The sequence below is a fragment of the Marmota flaviventris genome, chromosome 10, assembly GCF_047511675.1.
Source record: "Marmota flaviventris isolate mMarFla1 chromosome 10, mMarFla1.hap1, whole genome shotgun sequence".
Taxonomy (NCBI): Eukaryota; Metazoa; Chordata; class Mammalia; order Rodentia; family Sciuridae; genus Marmota; species Marmota flaviventris.
In genome coordinates, this window is record NC_092507.1 from 20,510,265 (window position 1) to 20,529,489 (window position 19,225).

The 19,225-nt window shown below is 38.0% G+C and overlaps 1 protein-coding gene and 1 non-coding gene across 10 annotated transcripts in view; both read left to right on the forward strand.

Annotated features, from left to right (window-relative positions):
- The window catches only part of Ppp1r8 (protein phosphatase 1 regulatory subunit 8), a 63,493-nt gene that overhangs the window by 32,335 nt on the left and 11,933 nt on the right, over positions 1 to 19,225 (forward strand). For 5 of the 9 annotated variants that reach the window (XM_027937092.2, XM_027937094.2, XM_071617522.1 and 2 more), the window contains 5 exons: positions 368 to 440; positions 1,316 to 1,398; positions 2,579 to 2,655; positions 11,356 to 11,416; positions 18,175 to 18,328. In XM_027937092.2, coding sequence (XP_027792893.1) covers positions 368 to 440; positions 1,316 to 1,398; positions 2,579 to 2,655; positions 11,356 to 11,416; positions 18,175 to 18,328 — 448 coding nt within the window. Of the gene's footprint in view, positions 1 to 367; positions 441 to 1,315; positions 1,399 to 2,578; positions 2,656 to 9,377; positions 9,503 to 11,355; positions 11,417 to 11,514; positions 11,741 to 18,174; positions 18,329 to 19,225 lie in introns of those variants that run through there. The other 4 variants (XM_027937097.2, XM_071617525.1, XM_027937095.2 and 1 more) reach the window with 4 other exon arrangements.
- LOC114094581 (small Cajal body-specific RNA 1) lies at positions 13,308 to 13,472 on the forward strand. Its single transcript, XR_003583086.1, has one exon. It is a non-coding gene; the product is annotated as a small Cajal body-specific RNA 1 (non-coding RNA).

The window sequence follows — 19,225 nt, forward strand, 5'->3', positions numbered from 1 at the left end:
ACAGTGATACACACCTGTAATCCCAGTAACTTGGGAGACTGAGGCAGGGATATCACAAATTCAAGGCCAACATCAGCAGTGTAGCAAGACTTTCAAAGTAAAAAAGGACTGGGCATGTAGCTCAGTGATAAAGGGCCCTGGGATCAAAACCCAGTACCAAAAAACCACATGTGGGACTGGGAGTATAGATCAGTGGTGGAGCACTTGCCTAGCATGAATGAGGCACTGGGTTCAATCCACTATAAATAAAACAAAGCAGCCAAAAACAAGACAAAATAAACAAACAACAAAAAAGCTAAAACTTTAACTAGAAGAAAGGAATCATCTAACATGTTGCTTAATGTTAGTTGTTTTTTGTCTCCCTTAGGCTGACATTTTGGATGTCAATCAGATATTTAAAGATTTGGCCATGATGATCCATGACCAAGGTGATCTGATTGGTATGTATTATTGATACCTTTAATATCAAGGTGAGTTGAAAGTATTTGTGTGCCAAGAAGTCAGTAAGATGTGTCAAATATAGAACTAAAGTTTGGGGTTATAATTTTAAAATTACTAAATTCATTTTCTTAGTAATATTCATATATTGTCAAATGTGGAAGGTAAAGAGAGGCCTTTGTGAATAATTAGCCCTATTCACTTGCCATAGCTTCTTGGGAAGTCTTTGCTTAAACAAATAGCTATCAGCTTCCCAGCTTTTCTCTCCAGATACTTGCACAATTATGGGATTCATGACTTTTTAAAAACTTTTTATGTGAAATTAATCTTAAGTTTATAAAAAGTTTTTAAAAATACAGGGAACTTGGGCTGGGGATATAGCTCAGTTGGTAGAGTGTTTGCCTTGCATGCACAAAGCCATGGGTTCAATCCCCAGCACCACCAAAAAAAAAAAAAAAAAAAAAACCAAGGAACTCCTTTATACCCTTTACTCAAATTTACATCTTGTTATCATTCTGCCCCATTGACTTTGTTTGTACTCTCACTCTGTGTGTGTACATGTATGTGTCTGTGTTGTGTATATATCCAAACAGGATATTGGATTTTCACTTTGGAATTGCCATCCACAAACCAAGCAGCTCTTTGTTGGTCAGTGGAAAACTGCGCTACACACACAGAATGTTTTTATGTATTTTTTTTCTGAACCATTTAGTCACATAGTTCTTAAATCCTTATCCCTAAATACTTCAGTGTTTATTTCCAAAGAATAGGGTTATTCTCTTACTGAGGTAGTAACTTTTGATTTCATGACTGGTGATAGCAAATCCAGGACTCATAATATCCAAGTGTGCTAAAATTTCCCCTGTCCTTTTTGCAGATAGCATAGAAGCCAATGTGGAAAGCTCAGAGGTGCATGTTGAAAGAGCCACTGATCAGTTACAGCGAGCTGCTTACTATCAGGTAAAAGTAGATACCAAAGAAGGTCATTCTGTATTGCACACTTTATAGGCCATCAGGGTACATTGACACATTAAACAGCTGCAGCCTCTTCTTTAGGCTTAAGCTGGAGGCAAGTAGTCATAATTGTTTTGCTGGTTCTGTTTTAGTATTTTCCTTTACCTGATCGAATCTTGAATAAATTTATACAAAACCCTCTTAGCTGCAAAGCTAACCCCATAAGCTAGCCATAATAGCTGAACCTAGAATAAGAATAATCTTATATCCTAAGCAGCTGAAATGTATTTGAGTTAGGATAGTAAGAGGTACAGGTAAAGTGGGGTTTCATAGATACTGGCTATAGAAGATGGACATAGAATCAACTATAATAGCTACTTATATGTGAATAAATAAGGCTTAATTATTATTAAGCTATGCCTATAAAGTGAAATTCTTCCACTTATTGGTTGAGACTCTGGTTTTATGAATTTTTGGTCTTTATTTCAATGTACAAATATTGTAAATAAGTCCTTCTTATTTCCCTTCAATTTAGGTTGCACGTTTTTTGTTTGTTTTTTTTTTAATAAATAAATAGCATTTCGGTCACTTTCCAGAAAATACTTTTCAGGGTATATTTTATCTGGGAATGCTCTATAAAAACTAGGTGATGGCTTTAGTGTCCATTACATATATACCCACTTGATGTTGTATGATGTTTAAATTAAGAGATGTTTATGAAGAGTTTATAATAACAAAAATGTTGATGATAAACATTGAGAAAAATATCAAAATCATACAGTATGATCCCAATTATGTTGGACAACAATATGCATATGTAAGAGATAAGAATGCAGTCAGTGGTTTTATCAATGGGTGATTTTCTCTTTTTGCTTTTTTTTTTTTAATACAATGAACATAAAATTTTATAATAGGTATAAAACTGTTACTAAAACACATGTACAAATCACTTACTGCAAATAATGCCTAACAGCATAGGTATATGCAAAACTATTTGGGAACAATTAAAATCTGTATTACTGCCTACTGGTGGTAACTTAGAGATTTTGGGGAAGTCTCTTCATATTTGTGCATGGGTAGAGTTGATTTTGAATTATAAGGAGGCAAATTTATGAAGCACTCTTGGAGTCTAATTAGATATAGAAAATTTTACTTGTTTCATGAGTGTCTTCATTTCTTTCCTCAGAAAAAATCTCGCAAGAAGATGTGTATCCTGGTACTTGTCCTGTCAGTGATTATTGGAGTCTTGATAGTTATTATCTGGCAAGTTTCTAAATGAAGTGTGACTGCCTCAGAGCCTTCTGCTGAGTTGTTTTCAAAAGCAAGTGCTTGTTGGAGTCTTGCGAGAACAAACTGATCACAAGAAGAGAGCATACACCAGAATGTCCTGTAATAATTTAGTTAGAAACTAACTACTAACTAGTCCTTGGAATTAGTGACCTATGGAGACAGTATTTATCAATTTATGTATACAATTTATTGATTTCTCAAATTAGGAATTAACTTATATGAATCTTGCTTTCTCTTGTTTTCTGATTGCCCTTCATTCCAGGCGTTTACTGAAAATTCCATTCTACATATTCTTTTTGACAGACGACACTACAGTCTCATTATATTGTCTTTTTATGTATATATAAAATTTACCTTTTTACTAGCAACTGAGATGAATTACTTTCTGGGACCCAGCATATTGGAGTCTGTCAGAAACTGTACAATATGCCAGCAATTTTTATTATTTAACATTCTAATTTGAATTTATAAGAAGTTTATTACCTGTTTTGCAAAATTTTGGCACTATATTTAACTGGAGAATACCTGTGATTTAAATTGAATGAGAAAAAAGATGAGAAGTTATCTGTTTGAACTGGCTGGTTGCTGGGTATGTGTTTTAATTGAGTTTGAAGTTTACTTTATCTGCTAGTGTCATCCACAGCAGTTCATCCTCATATACACTAAGCCATCTTGCTTCCTTTTCAAAGAGGTTAATTTAATCAATATTAATGTACTCTATGGGTCCTTCTCCCACCTGTCTGCAAAGAAAGGGAGAATTAGACATAGCATGCTTTTGGAAAGCAAATAGGAATTGTTTGGAATGATTTAATCTTTCTGTTGTTGTTGTTCACTTGTGGTTTTACATTCCTGGTGAATGATGAATTTGCTGTCAAAAGGCTGCCCCTACCCTGTAAGGGTTTCTGGGCATTTGATGGCAGAGAGATTTTAAAAGTTAAACTGAAGTGGATTTAAAACTTAGTCCTGTGAACCTGGTGATAAACCAAAGGTTCATTTTTGTAAATAATACTGGTTTGGTATAGTGATGTTAGACTCATTCTAATTTATGAGTAAATAAAACTCCATGCATAGTTTTAGACAAAAAAGATTCAATAAAAGATTGCTGTCCTGTAATATATATGTTGTCCACTTCCCTTTTTCACAGGCCTAGGTACATAAATGTGAACAGGGCCAACAATTATAGTTCATCCTTTAGTGAATTTAAAGATTTGGCTACTTAACATATATTTATGTTCATTTCTTTCAGATGCCCTTAATGCTAATTAATTTTCTTGTACTAAATTAATGTGAAAAGCAGGGAAACAAGAGCCTAAATGCATAAGTTTCTTTGCACTTTTGCACCATTCTACCTATTTAATACAAATAAACATTTGAAAAGCTTTTGTAGTGAGTTTTTTAAAATGTTTTTTTAGTTGTAGTTGTATACAATACCTTTATTTTATTTATTTATTTTTATGTGGTTCTGAGGATCAAACCTAGTGCCTCGCATGTGCTAGGCAAGTGCTCTACCACTGAGCCACAACCCCAGGCCTGTAATAAGTTTTTATGAGTTAACATCCTAATGAGATAGATACTAAAGAAACATGCTGTCATGAGAAAAATTGAGACTTGCAAGACTGGAGACCTGATGAAGGTCCAGCACGGGTGGAAGTAAGTTGAAAGAGGATAGAGCTGTTGGAGTGGCACAGTGGCACAGTTCTGGTTCACTGCCTTTCTGCTCCAAATTACCGTTGGACTTGGATATATCATTTGTAAACATTCCAGAAAAGGAAAAGTTTTGATTGTGGAAAACTAGTTGAATCTAGGTAAAATAAAGTGACCATAGTTCTATTCTGTAGTACTGTGTGATCAGTGGTGGTTGTAATGATGGTCACAGTGAGCAAATATGAACTTTGCCTAGGATTTGTGGCAGGTGCCAAAGGACTTGCTAGATGGGCCTAATAAACTTATTCACAGAGTCCTCCTTCCCTCTGCCTTTCTTCTCTTTGGAACCACTATGATCTGGGACAGTGGTTCTTAACTATGACTTTTAATTAAAACTTTAAAAAATACTGATACCTTAGCCTCCCCACCCCAAGATTCTAATTCCATTAGTCTGGACAATGGTTTGGGCATGGGAATTTTTTAAAGCTCCGGGTAATTCTTATGTGTGGTCATGGTGAGAACCATTGGCGTGGAGGTCAAAAAGTAGACTGGATTACAAAAGACCTGTAGAATTTTAGCTCTGCCATTAACTTACTGAGGCTACTTGGACAGATCACTTAACCCATAGGCCCCAAATTTCTCAATAGTTCTTTCCAGCTATAAAATTGATTAGAAAGATGATGGGTTTAGTATGAACATACAAATTGTATGTTTGCCTTTCTACTCCCTTTTCCTCTTCTCATAGCCTATTCTACCTTCCTTTATTGAAATGTTCTAGGAGCATCCTCTCTTTAAATGAATTAAAACTTGTACGAGTAAAGTAGAAATGTCATTCTGGCCACTTCATCTGGGGATGTTTTAGAACAAGAACTTGCTAAATGATAAGACTGATGCTCCCAGAGGGTGTGTGTGTGTGTGTGATTTCTGTAAGGACTGGAAATGGGAGTGTTCACCCACTGCAATGCACAATCTAGCTCTCAAACCAAACTTTTACTGTCTTGCATCATTGGGCAAAAACATTAAAATGAGTTTATTCTGTCCGTGCAAAGCAAAACACTCAGCCTCTTGCATTCAGTTTTTCTTTCTATTCAGAGACTTAGTCATGATTGTGAAAAACTAGTTGAATCTAGGTAAAATAAAATGACCATAGTTATGGAAATGCAACTTTTGCTTTTGATCACTAAGTGCAGAGCAGAGCTTCACTTATGTCTCAGTCTAGCATCCTGTTCCATAAGCTAGGAATCACCTGCTTCTTCTCTGCTTTTCCAAGCATATTGAATGTATCCTTAAGCTTCAAAGGATTTTTTCAGTTTTACTTTTCAGTACCACAAAATAGAATTACTTTAGAATCTCCATTTAACCAAGATATGGTTGAAAGATTTTGATTCTTAGCCCAGGATCTAACCAACTGAGTTGCTCATTTGAATACCTCATCTAAATGAAATTTGATTCACAATATAGCACTAATTTGTGTGTGAGTGTGTGGGGGGGTATTGAACCTAGGGTCTCCTGCACACTAGGCAAGCACTCTATCACTGAGCTATATCCCTAATCTAATGTTTAAGAAATAAATTTGCAATAATACAGTCTTTAGTGTTGGTTTATGATCAAGGATCAAGTTTATAACAGTCCATGGAGAAACGAGAAAAATGAAGTGGTGGCCTTACCCACCCCCACCTCCAAGTTTCTGGGGATCCAATCTGGGTCCTCACACATGCTAGATAAGTCTCTACCACTAAGCTAACATCCCTATTGTCTTCCAACTTTTTAAAAAGGCTGGGGGTAAATTGGTAAAGCTCAATATGTGCAAGGCCCCAGTTTCAATCCCCAGCAACATACACACACACACAGAGTGTTTTAATATTATTGAAGTAAAATGCTGGTGATATTAAGTGGCAGACTTCATTTTTAAAAATCTAATTGGCAAAATAAAAAAAATGCTACCCTGTATTGCATTATATTGACTGGTCCATGACATCTCTAAAGTCCTGAATTATCCATGTAGACTAGCCTCATTATTTTACAGTGAAAGGCCTGAGGCAGGAATAGCAGTCTAATAAGGAATTGAAAGGCTTGAGAGGATGCTCGGTATGTGAATGGTCATTTGTGGAATATTTTAACCCTAATGGCAAGATACTATGCTAAATGTTTTATATTTATTTTATTAACTTACAAAGCTATGTGACGACTCCCTTTTTAATGGCTCAGAAAGCTGAAGTATAGTAAGTTATCTGCCCATAGTCATACAGCTTACAAGTGAGATAGGGTCTTACTAATTGCTTAGGGCCTTGCTAAATTGCTGAATCTGTCTTTGAACTTGCCTCAGCCTCCTGAATTGCTGGGATTATAGCTATGCACCACCATGCTTGTAAGTCCCTAAAAATCTGAGGAAATGATCATTTCTACCCAACTTCTCATGAACATTCTTTCTTATGTCAGCACGTTGTGCACTTCTTTTCATTTACCACCCTATTAAATGAAGCTTCCAGCTTATATTGTCTACACATACAATTTTTCAAATGGATTATACTCCATTTGATCATTCATAAGTCATATCAAAGATGCTTTAAAGTTTTTTGACACTGATATGTTCCTAATGTCTTTAGATTCTAGTCCACTCTTTGTTGAGATACCAAAATCCAAAGGCAGTTAGTTCAACAGTCTCCATTTTAAAAGGTGAAAGGCCTGCATTACTGTCCTCCAGTTTGCTGGTCTGTACTGACATCATTGGCGCCCAAACAAAGAGCATTTTGCTTTATAAGGACCTGGGTAAATGTAAGGTCCCATTACATCAGAGGCCAGTGTGAATATCAGCTTAGCTGGAAATGGGGAACATGGCCAAGGAGTAAAGAATTATAAGGGTAAGATTATAACTTTTAGGGTTCTTGGCTGTATGGATTATACTGGAAGGACCATGTGAAGAAGCTGAGAAATTGAAAGGCAAAGTTGAAATAAGATTTTGTCAGGTCATTGATAGCTAGAAATGGCTTCAATATCACCTCATCCCTGAAATGGGCATGAACCTCAAAGGCCCATATAATCACTGTAGATAAAAAGTATGTTATTCTTTTCTGTTACAAATCAGAACATGTTTGAGACTATTTCCTTCTTTCTAAAGAATCGTATCCTTGTGCTTAAAGGAGGGAGCCATAGGAGTACTTGTTTTCTTTTGTTTGGTGCTGGGGATTGAACCCAGGGCCCTGTGCATGCAAGGTAAGCACTCTACCAACTGAGCTATATCCCCAGCCCTAGAATTACTTCTTTCCTTGAAATTAAGTTTAGGAATAGGATTTTTCCTATCTGCCTGGTCTTAATTTGGAATCACCAGACTGAAAAGGGGGATATGAATTCATTAATTACCAAATTCTTAATTATGTATTTCAACAAAATTAACAACAGACGCATCAGTTTCCCGTAGGTTAGAAATTATAATCTAGAGCTTGTATGTCCTTTACATATTTTTTCAAACACTAACCATTCACCTATTACTTTTCTCAAAAGAAACTATCTCCAATAACATAATTATTTCAAAGTTACCATAAGTGGCATATTTGTTGCCCAAGTTTTTATAGGTGTTCTACATCTGGAACAATGGGACAAAATGGGTTTACAGGCCATTTGATAAGTGATCTGATTATCTGGATGAGTTTATTGTGCTTTGAAGACCAGAGTTAAAAGTGATTCTTTAACCTACCTAGGAGTTTATCATTTTAAATTTCAAGTTAATATTGCAGTTAAATCTTGAGTACCAGAGACTTCACTACAGGCAAAATCTTCTGAATAGGCTGATTTTCTACATATGATCTATACAGTACCAGCAGAAGGGAATCAATAAAGGAAACTTCCATCATACAAAGATGATTCCATATTTTGTTGAGCAACGCCTGTTTCTGGGTAATGATAATGATGCAATTCATTTCTTTAAAATAAAAACTGCAGGTTTGATAATTCTCTGACTTCCGGCAAAAGTAAAAAATGGGCCATCTGTTGCATACCAATAAATATTATAACAAAATAAAAGTATGAGAGATGGTAGTTATTAATGAGCATTTGGCATTAAGTAGACTCAGGGATCATAATAATCCTTATCTCAAAGAGTGTTGTGTTGCCAGGGCCAGTTACAAACGCTTATAATCCCAGCAACTCAGGAGGCTGAGGCAGGAGGTGGTTGCAAGGCCAGCCTCAGCAATTTAGCAAAGCCCTAAGCAACTTAGGGAGACCCTGTCTTAAAAATTTCAAAAAATAGGGATGGGGTAGGCGCTGGGGATGTAGCTCAGGGATAAAGCACCACCTCTGGGTTCAACCCCAGTACCAAAAAAAAAAAAAAAGTGTTATGAGGCTTAAATGAAAGATTCATATAAAATACATACTTGGCCCTTGGCCCAGGTAACTACTTAGTTACTCAATACACATAGCTATTACAACCAAAGGCCCTGTAGTTGATCTCCTTCAGTCAGCTGGTGGCCTACCGCAAGACTGCAATTCTAATGCTTTCTTGCACAGTATGAGCATTATGACCAAAAGAAAAAAATCCCAGTGGGTTACAACTTGATTAACCATTTGAGTCATGTACAGTCAAGATACAGACGCCTGCCTTCTGATTGGATCTGCTCCAGCTTGTCCAGTTTTCATAAACATACTAATACAAATTCCCAGATAATCTACAGAAGCCCTCAAGGCCCACACGTAGGGCAAGTGGGTAGGATGCAGCTTTCCGGAAAAGGGCCGGAAGAGGAGAAACAGAATGAATAAGCACTCTGCTCTCTGAATATTGCCCTCTAGTCTTTCTCTAAATTGAGGGCAAGCCCTAGGGGACCACGCAGTCGCTAGATTTATAGAGCTCGTGAGCATCTGCAGGAGGATGTAGACAGAGACTGACTCTCCACCCTTAAGCCCGTTTTCCACTGACAGCCCAGCCTACCGGTACAGAAGCCCAGAGGTCAACTCTGAAAAGATCTCAAAATCAGCTTAGTACCACTAGAGGCGCCGCCTCGCGTGCGTGCGTGCGTGTGTGTGCGCGCGTGCGTGCGCGCAGGCTGCTGGGAAGCCGCCTCTTCCCTCCCGGTCTTCCAGTTTCCCGGCGTGCTTCGGGCCCGCCAAATGGGAGGGGGAGACGCAAGATGGCGGCAGCCGCGAACTCCGGCTCCAGCCTCCCGCTGTTCGACTGTCCGACCTGGTGAGTGGCGGGGCGGCTGGGGTCGGAGTGTCCTGGCCCCAGCAATACTGGGCAGGAAAGGAGGTTGGTTTTCTTTGGCGGCGAACCGAACGGCTCAAAACCCCTGGAATGGTTAAGGGAAAACTGTCCGCTGTGAGGGGCCGGGCGACGTGTGGAGGAACCGGGAACATGAAGCTCGGGCCCAAGAACTGAGGAAACCTGGGATTGGGGACTCAAAGGAGCTCACTTAGGCAGTCCTTTGGGTGTTGAGCCGCTCGCCTGTGAGGTTTGGGGCCTTGGCCCCGAACTTACCCCTAACTCCTGACTGAGTGCCTGGTGCTCTTGTGGAGCGCTGTACCTGATCCCCCTCCTGTACATCCGGAGCGCGCACGAGCCAGCTTCCCGACCCCAACCCAGCCTCAGAGCCCTATATCCTTCTGTCCTTGCTGCATTCTGTGTGCAAAACTCTAATGTCTTCCATAGACTGGGAGCTTCCCGAGGGCAGGGATGGCGCTGACCAATCCCCTTGTTCTCAGTGGTCCTCATGAAGCCTGGTACAAAAAGCATCAGTAATTGTGGAAATGAATGCTTTTCATCCCATGGAAAGTTTTGGAAAATAATGGGATAATTAAGCCTTTGGGTAGGGTACAAGATGAATGAATAATTGCTTTGCCAGGAGACGCTTCCCAGTTAGAGCTTTCTCTCCTGTAGCTCATCACAGTGTATTATTAACGTCTTATCCCTCTGTCTCCTGTTATAGTGAGATCTTCAAGGGCAGAGACTGATGGGTCTTTGTATTCTCAGCTCCTAAACATGAGTCAGACACATAGTAGGACTTAAGAAAGTATGTTTTGGATTTAACATTCCTTTCCCTGTTTTCTGGTCAAAATGGGCTTTTGTTCAGTGCATTGTTCTTTTAATTATTGCCATAGAGAAGTTGGGATAGGACTATGAGATGACTATGTTGCATCTTCAGTTTTAGATAGGATACATTTTTCATGTTCAAATGTAGGGCCTCTGGTAAAATTGTTCTTTAAACATCAAATGATTAAATCCAAGAAGCAAGTGAATGTGTGGATATTTTATGGATTCCTTTACACTTTTGTAACATCCAGTTGCTTTCAGTCTACAAATTATGTATCCATTTTGATCTATGGCTACATTGATTTCAAATGCAAACATAGTTAGAAGAGATTCTTTTAGATCACCTACCATTTTATCAGGATCTGTTACGTACCAGGCATTGTGTTAAGTACTTTGACATATGTATGTCCCCCTTGAATGGTATGGTGAAGTGTAGAACTTTGCATTATCATGTCGTTGTAGAAAGACTTGTTCAAGAGTAACACACCTCCTGTTTTGGTACCTGGTTTTGTGGGCATGATTCTGAATTGCCCTAGTTCCCTAATGATGCATCTCTGATTTGTTCTTAGAGCTCAGAACAATATCTTCTGCTTATTCTATGATGAGACTAATCTTGACCAGCACCAAGCAACAACTAATTATTCTACCTTTGTATATTAGGGTAGTAGCAAGTCTTAAGATTCAAACTCTGGGTGACCAGACTACCCCAGGTGTAGTACTTCCGGCCTCTTTGCTGCTTTCTCTTTGAAGTGACTATCCAATGTTAAAATATAGGTTTCTTTAGTGCTGCTCTAAATACAGAGCCACTAAAATCTGTTTTAGAGCAATTGAATCTCTTGGGAAATAAGTGTCAAATGTAGAAAGGAGCTGTAACAGTTAAGTAGATGACATTTTGCCTGAACATGAACTAATTATAGGCTGGTAAGGGAGATGCAATATTGAATGGAACAATAATTGTAAATAACATTTATGAACTCATCCTGAAAATTATTTTTACATCTTTTTTTCAGGGCAGGTAAACCCCCACCTGGTTTACATCTGGATGTAGTCAAAGGAGACAAACTAATTGAGGTATGAAAATATATGTCTCCCTGCCCCCCCCCCCCCATTCTAAAGATTTTTGCCAGTGACTCACTATTCCACCCCCTCTCCTGTGCTTTGTTTTCCAGCAATGCTACTTTCGTTCATCCTGAAATTTTTTTCTATTAAAAGCTTATGACGATATTACACATTCAAAGCTCATATCTCCCACAGACACTCAGTTTTTTGTGACTTCTCTCACCTTCCAAATGAAGAGTTTTAATAGGTCATGGGCCTGTAGGCCCCAATCAAACTGGAAGCCTTCTTGGTGAATTCCTTCTCTCTGAGTACATGGAATTGTGTGGAAGGCACAAGGTATGCAATAACCGAAGAAGAAAATGAATGGTATAGACTGAGTTTAACTTTTGAGTTGCTTCTGTGAGATTCAGGCCCAACACCTTCAAAGAAGTATAGTAAACTAAGCCACTTTCTCAACATAGGATGACAGTAAAATTCATTCATTCAAAACATTTATTGGGTGTTTACTATGTGCGTGTCACTGAGTTAGCAGAAGAGACTACAAAAGAGGACAGAACAAAAGTTTTCTGTCCTCTAATTACTCTTTAGAGAGAATCACGTAAAAAATTGCATAATTATAATTGAAATAAGTACAATAAAGAAAAAGTTGAGCTGAATTTCAGCTTTATACAAGTCTCTAGAGTGAATACCACATAGATTTTCAAGAAAACAAGTTAGCTGTTAGATTGTGTAAGTTTTTTTAAAATCCATATTGTGTTATTTACTAAGAAGTGGAGATTAAGCATACTGGTTATTCAGCTATAATTTAGGTTCAAGGCCCTAATACTGAATGCGGTTGGTTGGTTTTTTTTTTGTGTGTGTGTGTGTGTGTGTGTGTGTGTGTGGTGCTGGGAATTGTGTGTGTGTGTGTGTGTGTGTGGTGCTGGGAATTGAACCCAGGGCCTTGTGCATGCAAGGCAAGTACTCTACCAACTGAGCTAAATCCCCAGCCGTTTTTCTTTCTTCCTTTTTTAAAAATATCTATTTTTTTTAATTATAGTTGGACACAATACCTTTATTTTATTTTTTTATTTTTATGTGGTGCTGAGGATTGAACCCACGTGTGAGGTTCACGTGTGAAGGCGAGCACTCCACTGCTGAGCCATAACCCCAGCCCCATGAAGTTTTTCTTCAATGTATAGAATAAAAACATTGTAATTCCATGGTTGATAGCTTGAAAAGCTAATGGTCTTCTGAAGGATGCTCTGCAAATGTATTGTCACTTTCAAGATGTTGTGGCAATAACTAGATACTTTGCAAAATATGAAAGCATCTATGGGTTACAGTGAATTCTCCTATTATTAATTCTTCTAGCTCTCAGCCAGACACATAGATCCCTTTGGTTAAATGTCAAGAATACTCAAGAAAATAATTTAACTAAAATAGCTGTAAAATCTCTTTTACTATAGGTGGTTCCACAGATAGAAAATATATCTGTTGCTAAGTAGGATAACTTGAAGTTTGAAGGTATATAAAAATCTATTTTGTTACAAGAATTTACTAAATCTTTTTTTCTGCCTGTTTGCAATAGGAACAAAGAGGCCTAGCCTTAATGATAACATCATATTCTTTTGTGAAATAATTTATATTTTCAAAGCACTGTAATTTGTCCACTACCCCTATGATTACTGGTTTCCATTTGCTGATAATGTTCTCTTTCAGTGCTCTTAGGTATACTGAGTTGCCACGCAGTTATCAAGTTACAATCCATAGACATCTCTGTATTGTTCTTGGTAGGAATAGACCTAAGAAATGTGTTTTGCAGTGCTGGGAAACAAACCCAGGGCCTCATTCATGCTAGGCAAGTGCTCTACCACTGAGCTACATCCCTAGCCCAGAGGTGTTTAAGGATTTAGATTTTCATCAGCACTTGATACTAACCGAGCTGTCTATATCCTAGCCTTGTGTCAAAGGCTTGTGATATGCTGTGGTAGCTGGGTTGAAGAAGTGCAATATTAAAATAAAGCCATGAGTCTTTTAAGCCCAGTGTGTAAAGATACACTCTGAGTTATAACTCAAAGGCACAACTGAATAGTGACGTTGGTCATAGCTGGTCAAGGAGTTATGGACTTAATGAGTATGGAAAAACTAATTTATTATTTCATTCACCTTTTAACATATTTTCTTGATTGTAAGAAATACTGTTTTCCACTAAAGTTCCATACATTTGAACATTTCTGCAATTGGGATGCCTCTGGTAGTGAATATATACATTTAATTAAGGGCCTCTTCTTTTTGCTTCAAACAGATCTCTTAATCTCTGGTATGCCTGTGGCACCCTACAAATATAAAATTTGGACATTGTTATTCCAGAATCCAAGAGTTGGTGGTCTTATATATTCCTTATGACCCACTGTGAACATTGTGGGCATTTTTAAACTTATGAGAACATAATCTGTGTGCATATTGAAATGAATGAAAAATGTATTAAGGTTCAGACTGAATAAATATTACCTAGAAAAAAGATGTTGAAATTTCAGGGCTTTCTTAATTCCTTTTTTTTAAGAATTTATTAGCCTTTATTTCTCTTTTTTTTTTTTTAATAACTTTATTTTATTTATTTTTATGTGGTGCTGAGAATCGAACCCAGGGCCTTGCACATGCAAGGCAAGCGCTCTACCACTGAGCCATAACCCCAGCCCAGGGCTTTCTTAATTCTAAAGCAATATCTTGTTTTTTAAGAATTTTTTTCACAATTTTTATTGGATCAAACCCAGTGCCTCACACATGCTAGGTAAGCACTCTACCACTGAGCTACAACTCCAGCCCTGCAATGTATTATTTTTAACCCAAATCTTAAAACTTAGGCCAAAGCAGACACAAGGGTGACTATCTAATTGAATCATTAAGTCCTGGTGCTCTGTAGTAGTATGGCCCTGGAATGAGTGCTACCAGCAGTAGATGGACACTGTTGGAAATGGATTTCCTAGAGGTGACTCACATATCCAAGCTAGCTTGAACTCATTGAAACTTCAAGCTAAAGTTTGAAATAAACTGGGTAAGTGGTTATTTAAAGAAAAATAATGTGACCCACAGTACTTATTCACTCCTGAAAATATTCCTTGTTATGTGGTACATCTTTTGATGTTAGGAATGAGGAAAATATTAATATGGTTAAAAGAGTCTAGACACCAGGGCTGGGGCTGGGGCTGGGGCTGGGGCTGGGGCTGTAGCTGTAACTAAGTGGCAAAGCACTTGCCTAGCACGTGTGAGATACTGGGTTCAAACCTTAGCATCACATAAAAATAAATAAAGACATGCTGTTCAAATAAAAAATTGAAAGAAAAAAAAAGAACCTAGACACTAAGGTCTCAATTTTTAACCCACCCCACAAATATCTAGCTGCATGAAGTTGAGTATGTTAATTTATGTCTCAGATTTTTTATCTATAAAAATAGGAAGCATAGTACCTACTCACCTTATAAGATGCTGTCCTCACCTAAAATGACAACGTAAAACTTTCATAACACAGCATGTGACACATAAATGTTCAGCAGTTATTACTGTTATCAGTGCTGAGAGTCTCTTTGCATGAGGTACAGTGACACTAAAGGCATAGGGGAGAACAGTAACTCACTGACTTCAAGAAATTAGCTAGGAATAAATACAACTTCTTGATTCCTAGTCTAGTACTAACTTGACTATACTTCTCAGCTTTGTGCTGTCTTTTCTCAAGAGATTATAGAAAGAGTTAATGTGAAATGTAAACTAGAGCTTTACTTTGTATTTAGAGGAAAAAGGTGCCAGGCATATGTCTGTAAGCCCAGAAACTTGGGATACTGAGGCAGGAGGATCTCAAGTTTGAGGTCATTCTCAGCAATTTAGCAAGACAGTGTCTCAATAAAAAAAAGGCTGGAGGGGCTGGGGATGTGGCTCAAGCGGTAGTGCGCTCACCTGGCATGCGTGTGGCCCGGGTTCAATCCTCAGCACCACATACAAACAAAAATGTTGTGTCCGCTGAAAAACTAAAAAATAAATATTAAAAAAAAAGGCTGGAGATGTAGCTCAGTGGTAGAGTATCCCTGGGTTTATTCCCCAGTACCAAAATAAATAAAATACATCATATATGAATGAGGGATGTTCTTCAGTGGTCAGACTAGATTACTGGACCACTAGCAATGTTCTGGACTGCTAGAATTGGAAAAAGTGCTAGTAAAAATTCACCCTGGAACCCTTCCTCTGTTATAATTTGGTTTACACCAATCTGTGGCAAAGGATTTATTGATCAGGATTAAAAGAAATATAAAAACAGAAGTGGGGTGAGTTTTTTATAAAGTTAAATTCAGCTCAAAGAATGATCCTTCATCCTTGCCCTTCCTTCTCATCTTTGACCCTTCTTGTATAAAATGATGATGATACTGGGCCATGACAGTTAAATGCTGTGGAGGTGTAGCTTAGTGGTAGAGTACTTGCCTAGCATTCCCAAGCCCCTGGTTTCAGTCCCCAGCATCTCCTTCCACCACACACACACACACACACACCCTTATTTGACAAAATAAAAGGTAAACATGTCAGCATTTTCCCCAGTTTTTCTTTCTTTTTGTACTGGGAATCAAACCCATTGCCCCACAGTGTTTTAATAATAGCTTGCTAGTCCATGAAATTCTGCTTTCTGCTGTTATATTATAGCAGCTGAAACATTGTAGAGTTCTTCTCAGAATTGCTCCAGACCCATGGCACATTGTTTAGGATATTAGTATTACAGATCGGTCATACCTGGGTTTAAGTCCCACCTTTGCTGCATACTTACCCAACCACATTAGATGACTTCATCTCTGACTCTGTTCTCTCATCATTAATAATAAAGGTGATAGTTGCAGGCTGGGGATATAGCTCAGTTGGTAGAGTTCTTTCCTTGCAAGTACAAGGCCCTGGATTCAATTCCCTGCATCACAAAAAAAAAAAAAAAAAAAGTGATAGTTGCTTCACAGAGTTGAGGATTAGATGAGATAGTGTTTAAAATGCCTAGCAGTAATAGTCCTTCAGTAAATATTAATTCTCATACTGTCTTCCCCCAAACTTGGAAAGTCTTTGCTACTTAAGGAAGTTCACATTTAGACATAGTAAATACTCATTAGAATTGACTCTATATAATACTTTTTTGTAGCCAGAGTAAAATGAGACGGTAAGTTGGATTTGGGCATTCATACAGTGATGTCTAATGTAATTCCAGTATCTAAAGAAAGTTCCAGAGGGCTGGGGATGTGGCTCAAGCAGTAGCGCGCTCACGTGGCATGCGTGCGGCCTGGGTTCGATCCTCGGCACCACATACAAACAAAGATATTGTATCTGCCGAAAACTAAGAAATAAATATTAAAAAAAAAAAAAAAAGAAAGAAAGTTCCAGAAATTCTTGGGGGATATGGCTGCATGATTAAAATATACCCCATTCCTTTTCCAATCAAGTGATGATCTTCATTTGAATGTATACTTTCTGAAGAGCAATCTGTTTTTTTTGGGGGGATGTACCAGGGATTGAACTCAGGGACACTCACCACTGAGCCACATTCCCCAGCCCAATTTTGTATTTTATTAGAGACAGAATCTCACTAGAGTTGCTCAGCGCCTCTGAACTCGTGATGTGATCCTCCTGCCTCAGCCTCCCAAGCCTCTGGGATTATAGGCATGTGCCACTGCATCCAGTTGAAGAGCAGTCTTATTACTTCATGGACATATTTTGCACTTCTTATTTCCTATTTGAACTAAATTTAATAACCAAGAAAATTTCCAATAGGCAGAAGAATTTTTTATCTCTTGGAGACAGACTTATTGCCTCTAGGAGAATTAGGAAAAGCTATTTTCATCCCAACACTAGACAATTAAACACTGCATTTGGGTAGGTTAATTAACATTCCTCCATTCCATAATGTCTTAGTAAATTATTCTTTATGTTAAGGAATAATGGGCATACCAAGGTGCAGCAGTCTATGGGTGAAGCATTCTTGGTCATCTACACCCTCTGGCTTGGAAAAAATGGTTAATGACATGCTTATGGAATGGACAGAGACATATTTTCCCGTTCAGTAACCCCCTGACCTCAGTTCTCCCAACAATTTCGCCACAAAAGAGTTTCTGCTGAATTTGGATAAATCCAGTGCCCTAGGAAAAAATCATTCAAGATATTGATGACACATTTTTGTAATAGTAGTAAGTCTTCCAGGAGCCAGTAGGTGAAATAATGTATCAAAATACTTTTTCTCTTGCCCAGAGGTGAAGATACTGGATATTGATCATTTAGGAACTAATGTAATGAATGTGAAGGATCATCCCCATTTAGTACCTTATGTGACTGATTAGACCTTGATGATTGCTTAGGAGAACACTGTGGGAAAGACTGGGGGGGGATCTCATTGGGTGGGGGTGGGGAATGAACTGATTTTATTGTGCTCTGGAGTTTAAAAAAAAAAAAGCAGGGCACTGTGGCATAAGTCTGTTAGCTTGGGATACTGAATCAGGATTGCAGGTTCAAGGCCTGCATCAATTTAGCAAGGCCCTAAGCAACTTAGTGAGACCCTGTCTCAAAGTAAAAAATAAAAAGGGCTAGAAATGTGGCTCAGTGGTAATTGCCCCTGAGTTAAATCCCCAGTACCAAAAAAATAAACAAGCAATGGGAATTTATTTTTTTCTCCTTAGCAAGAAATTGTATCAACTCAAAATCCTTATTTACTTGGAGTTTTTGGTAAACCTTGTTGTAACAAGATTTAAGTAATATTTAATTTAATATTTATTTAGAAACTCATTATTGATGAGAAGAAGTATTACTTATTTGGGAGAAACCCTGATTTGTGTGACTTTACCATTGACCATCAATCTTGCTCTCGGGTCCATGCTGCATTGGTCTACCACAAGCATCTGAAGAGAGTTTTCCTGATAGATCTCAACAGTAGTGAGTATCTCTCCCACTTTACATATTCCCTGTGGGCAGTGTAAAAATGCTTTTTGGGGTTTTTAGTTAGGAAAACATGTTTTATTGTTCATCGAGGAAAAAGTTTATTTGGTTTTTAAATCCTTCTCTATTTCAGTGGTTCTGTTTTCCTGAAGTAATGACTAGGGAGAGAAGAGGACTTTTATAGAATTGTCCTAAGGAAGTCACAATGTATACATAGCAAACAAAAATGGCACCAAGGAATTAGGGAGTATTGATATTTGAGTATTATAAGTCCCTGATAAATTGAAGTTCAATTTAAGCAGAAACCATGATTAACTGCATTAATGTAGGAAAGCAACAATATATAAGACATTTAAAAAATACAGTGACTCAGGGGCTGGGGTAATGGCTCAGTGGTAGAGCGCTCGCCTAGCATGTGCGAGGCCCTGGGTTCGATCCTTGGCACCACATAAAAATAAATAAATAAAACAAAGGTATTTTTAAAAGAAAGAAGGCTTTAAAAAAAAATGCAGTGGCTCAGGAGGATCACAAGTTTGAGGCCAGCCTCAAGAACTTAGTGAGACCCTGTCTCAGAAACTTTTAAAAGGGCTGCAGATGTTGCTCAGTAGTAGAGCACCCCTGGGTTCAATCTCCAGTACCATCAACAAACAAAAAAACTTGAGCAAATTTAGTTATTTATATTAGGTTCTTTATCCCAAGTACATTTTGGGTTTGTTAGTTTGTTTTTTTCTCCGAGTTCTGGGGATTGAACCCAGGGGTACTCTACCACTGATATACATCTCCAGATTTATTTATTTATTCATGCATTCATTTATTCATTCATTCTTACAATATTGAGACAGGGTCTGCTAAGTTGCTCAGGCTGAACTCAAAACTTTGATCCTTCTGTTTCTA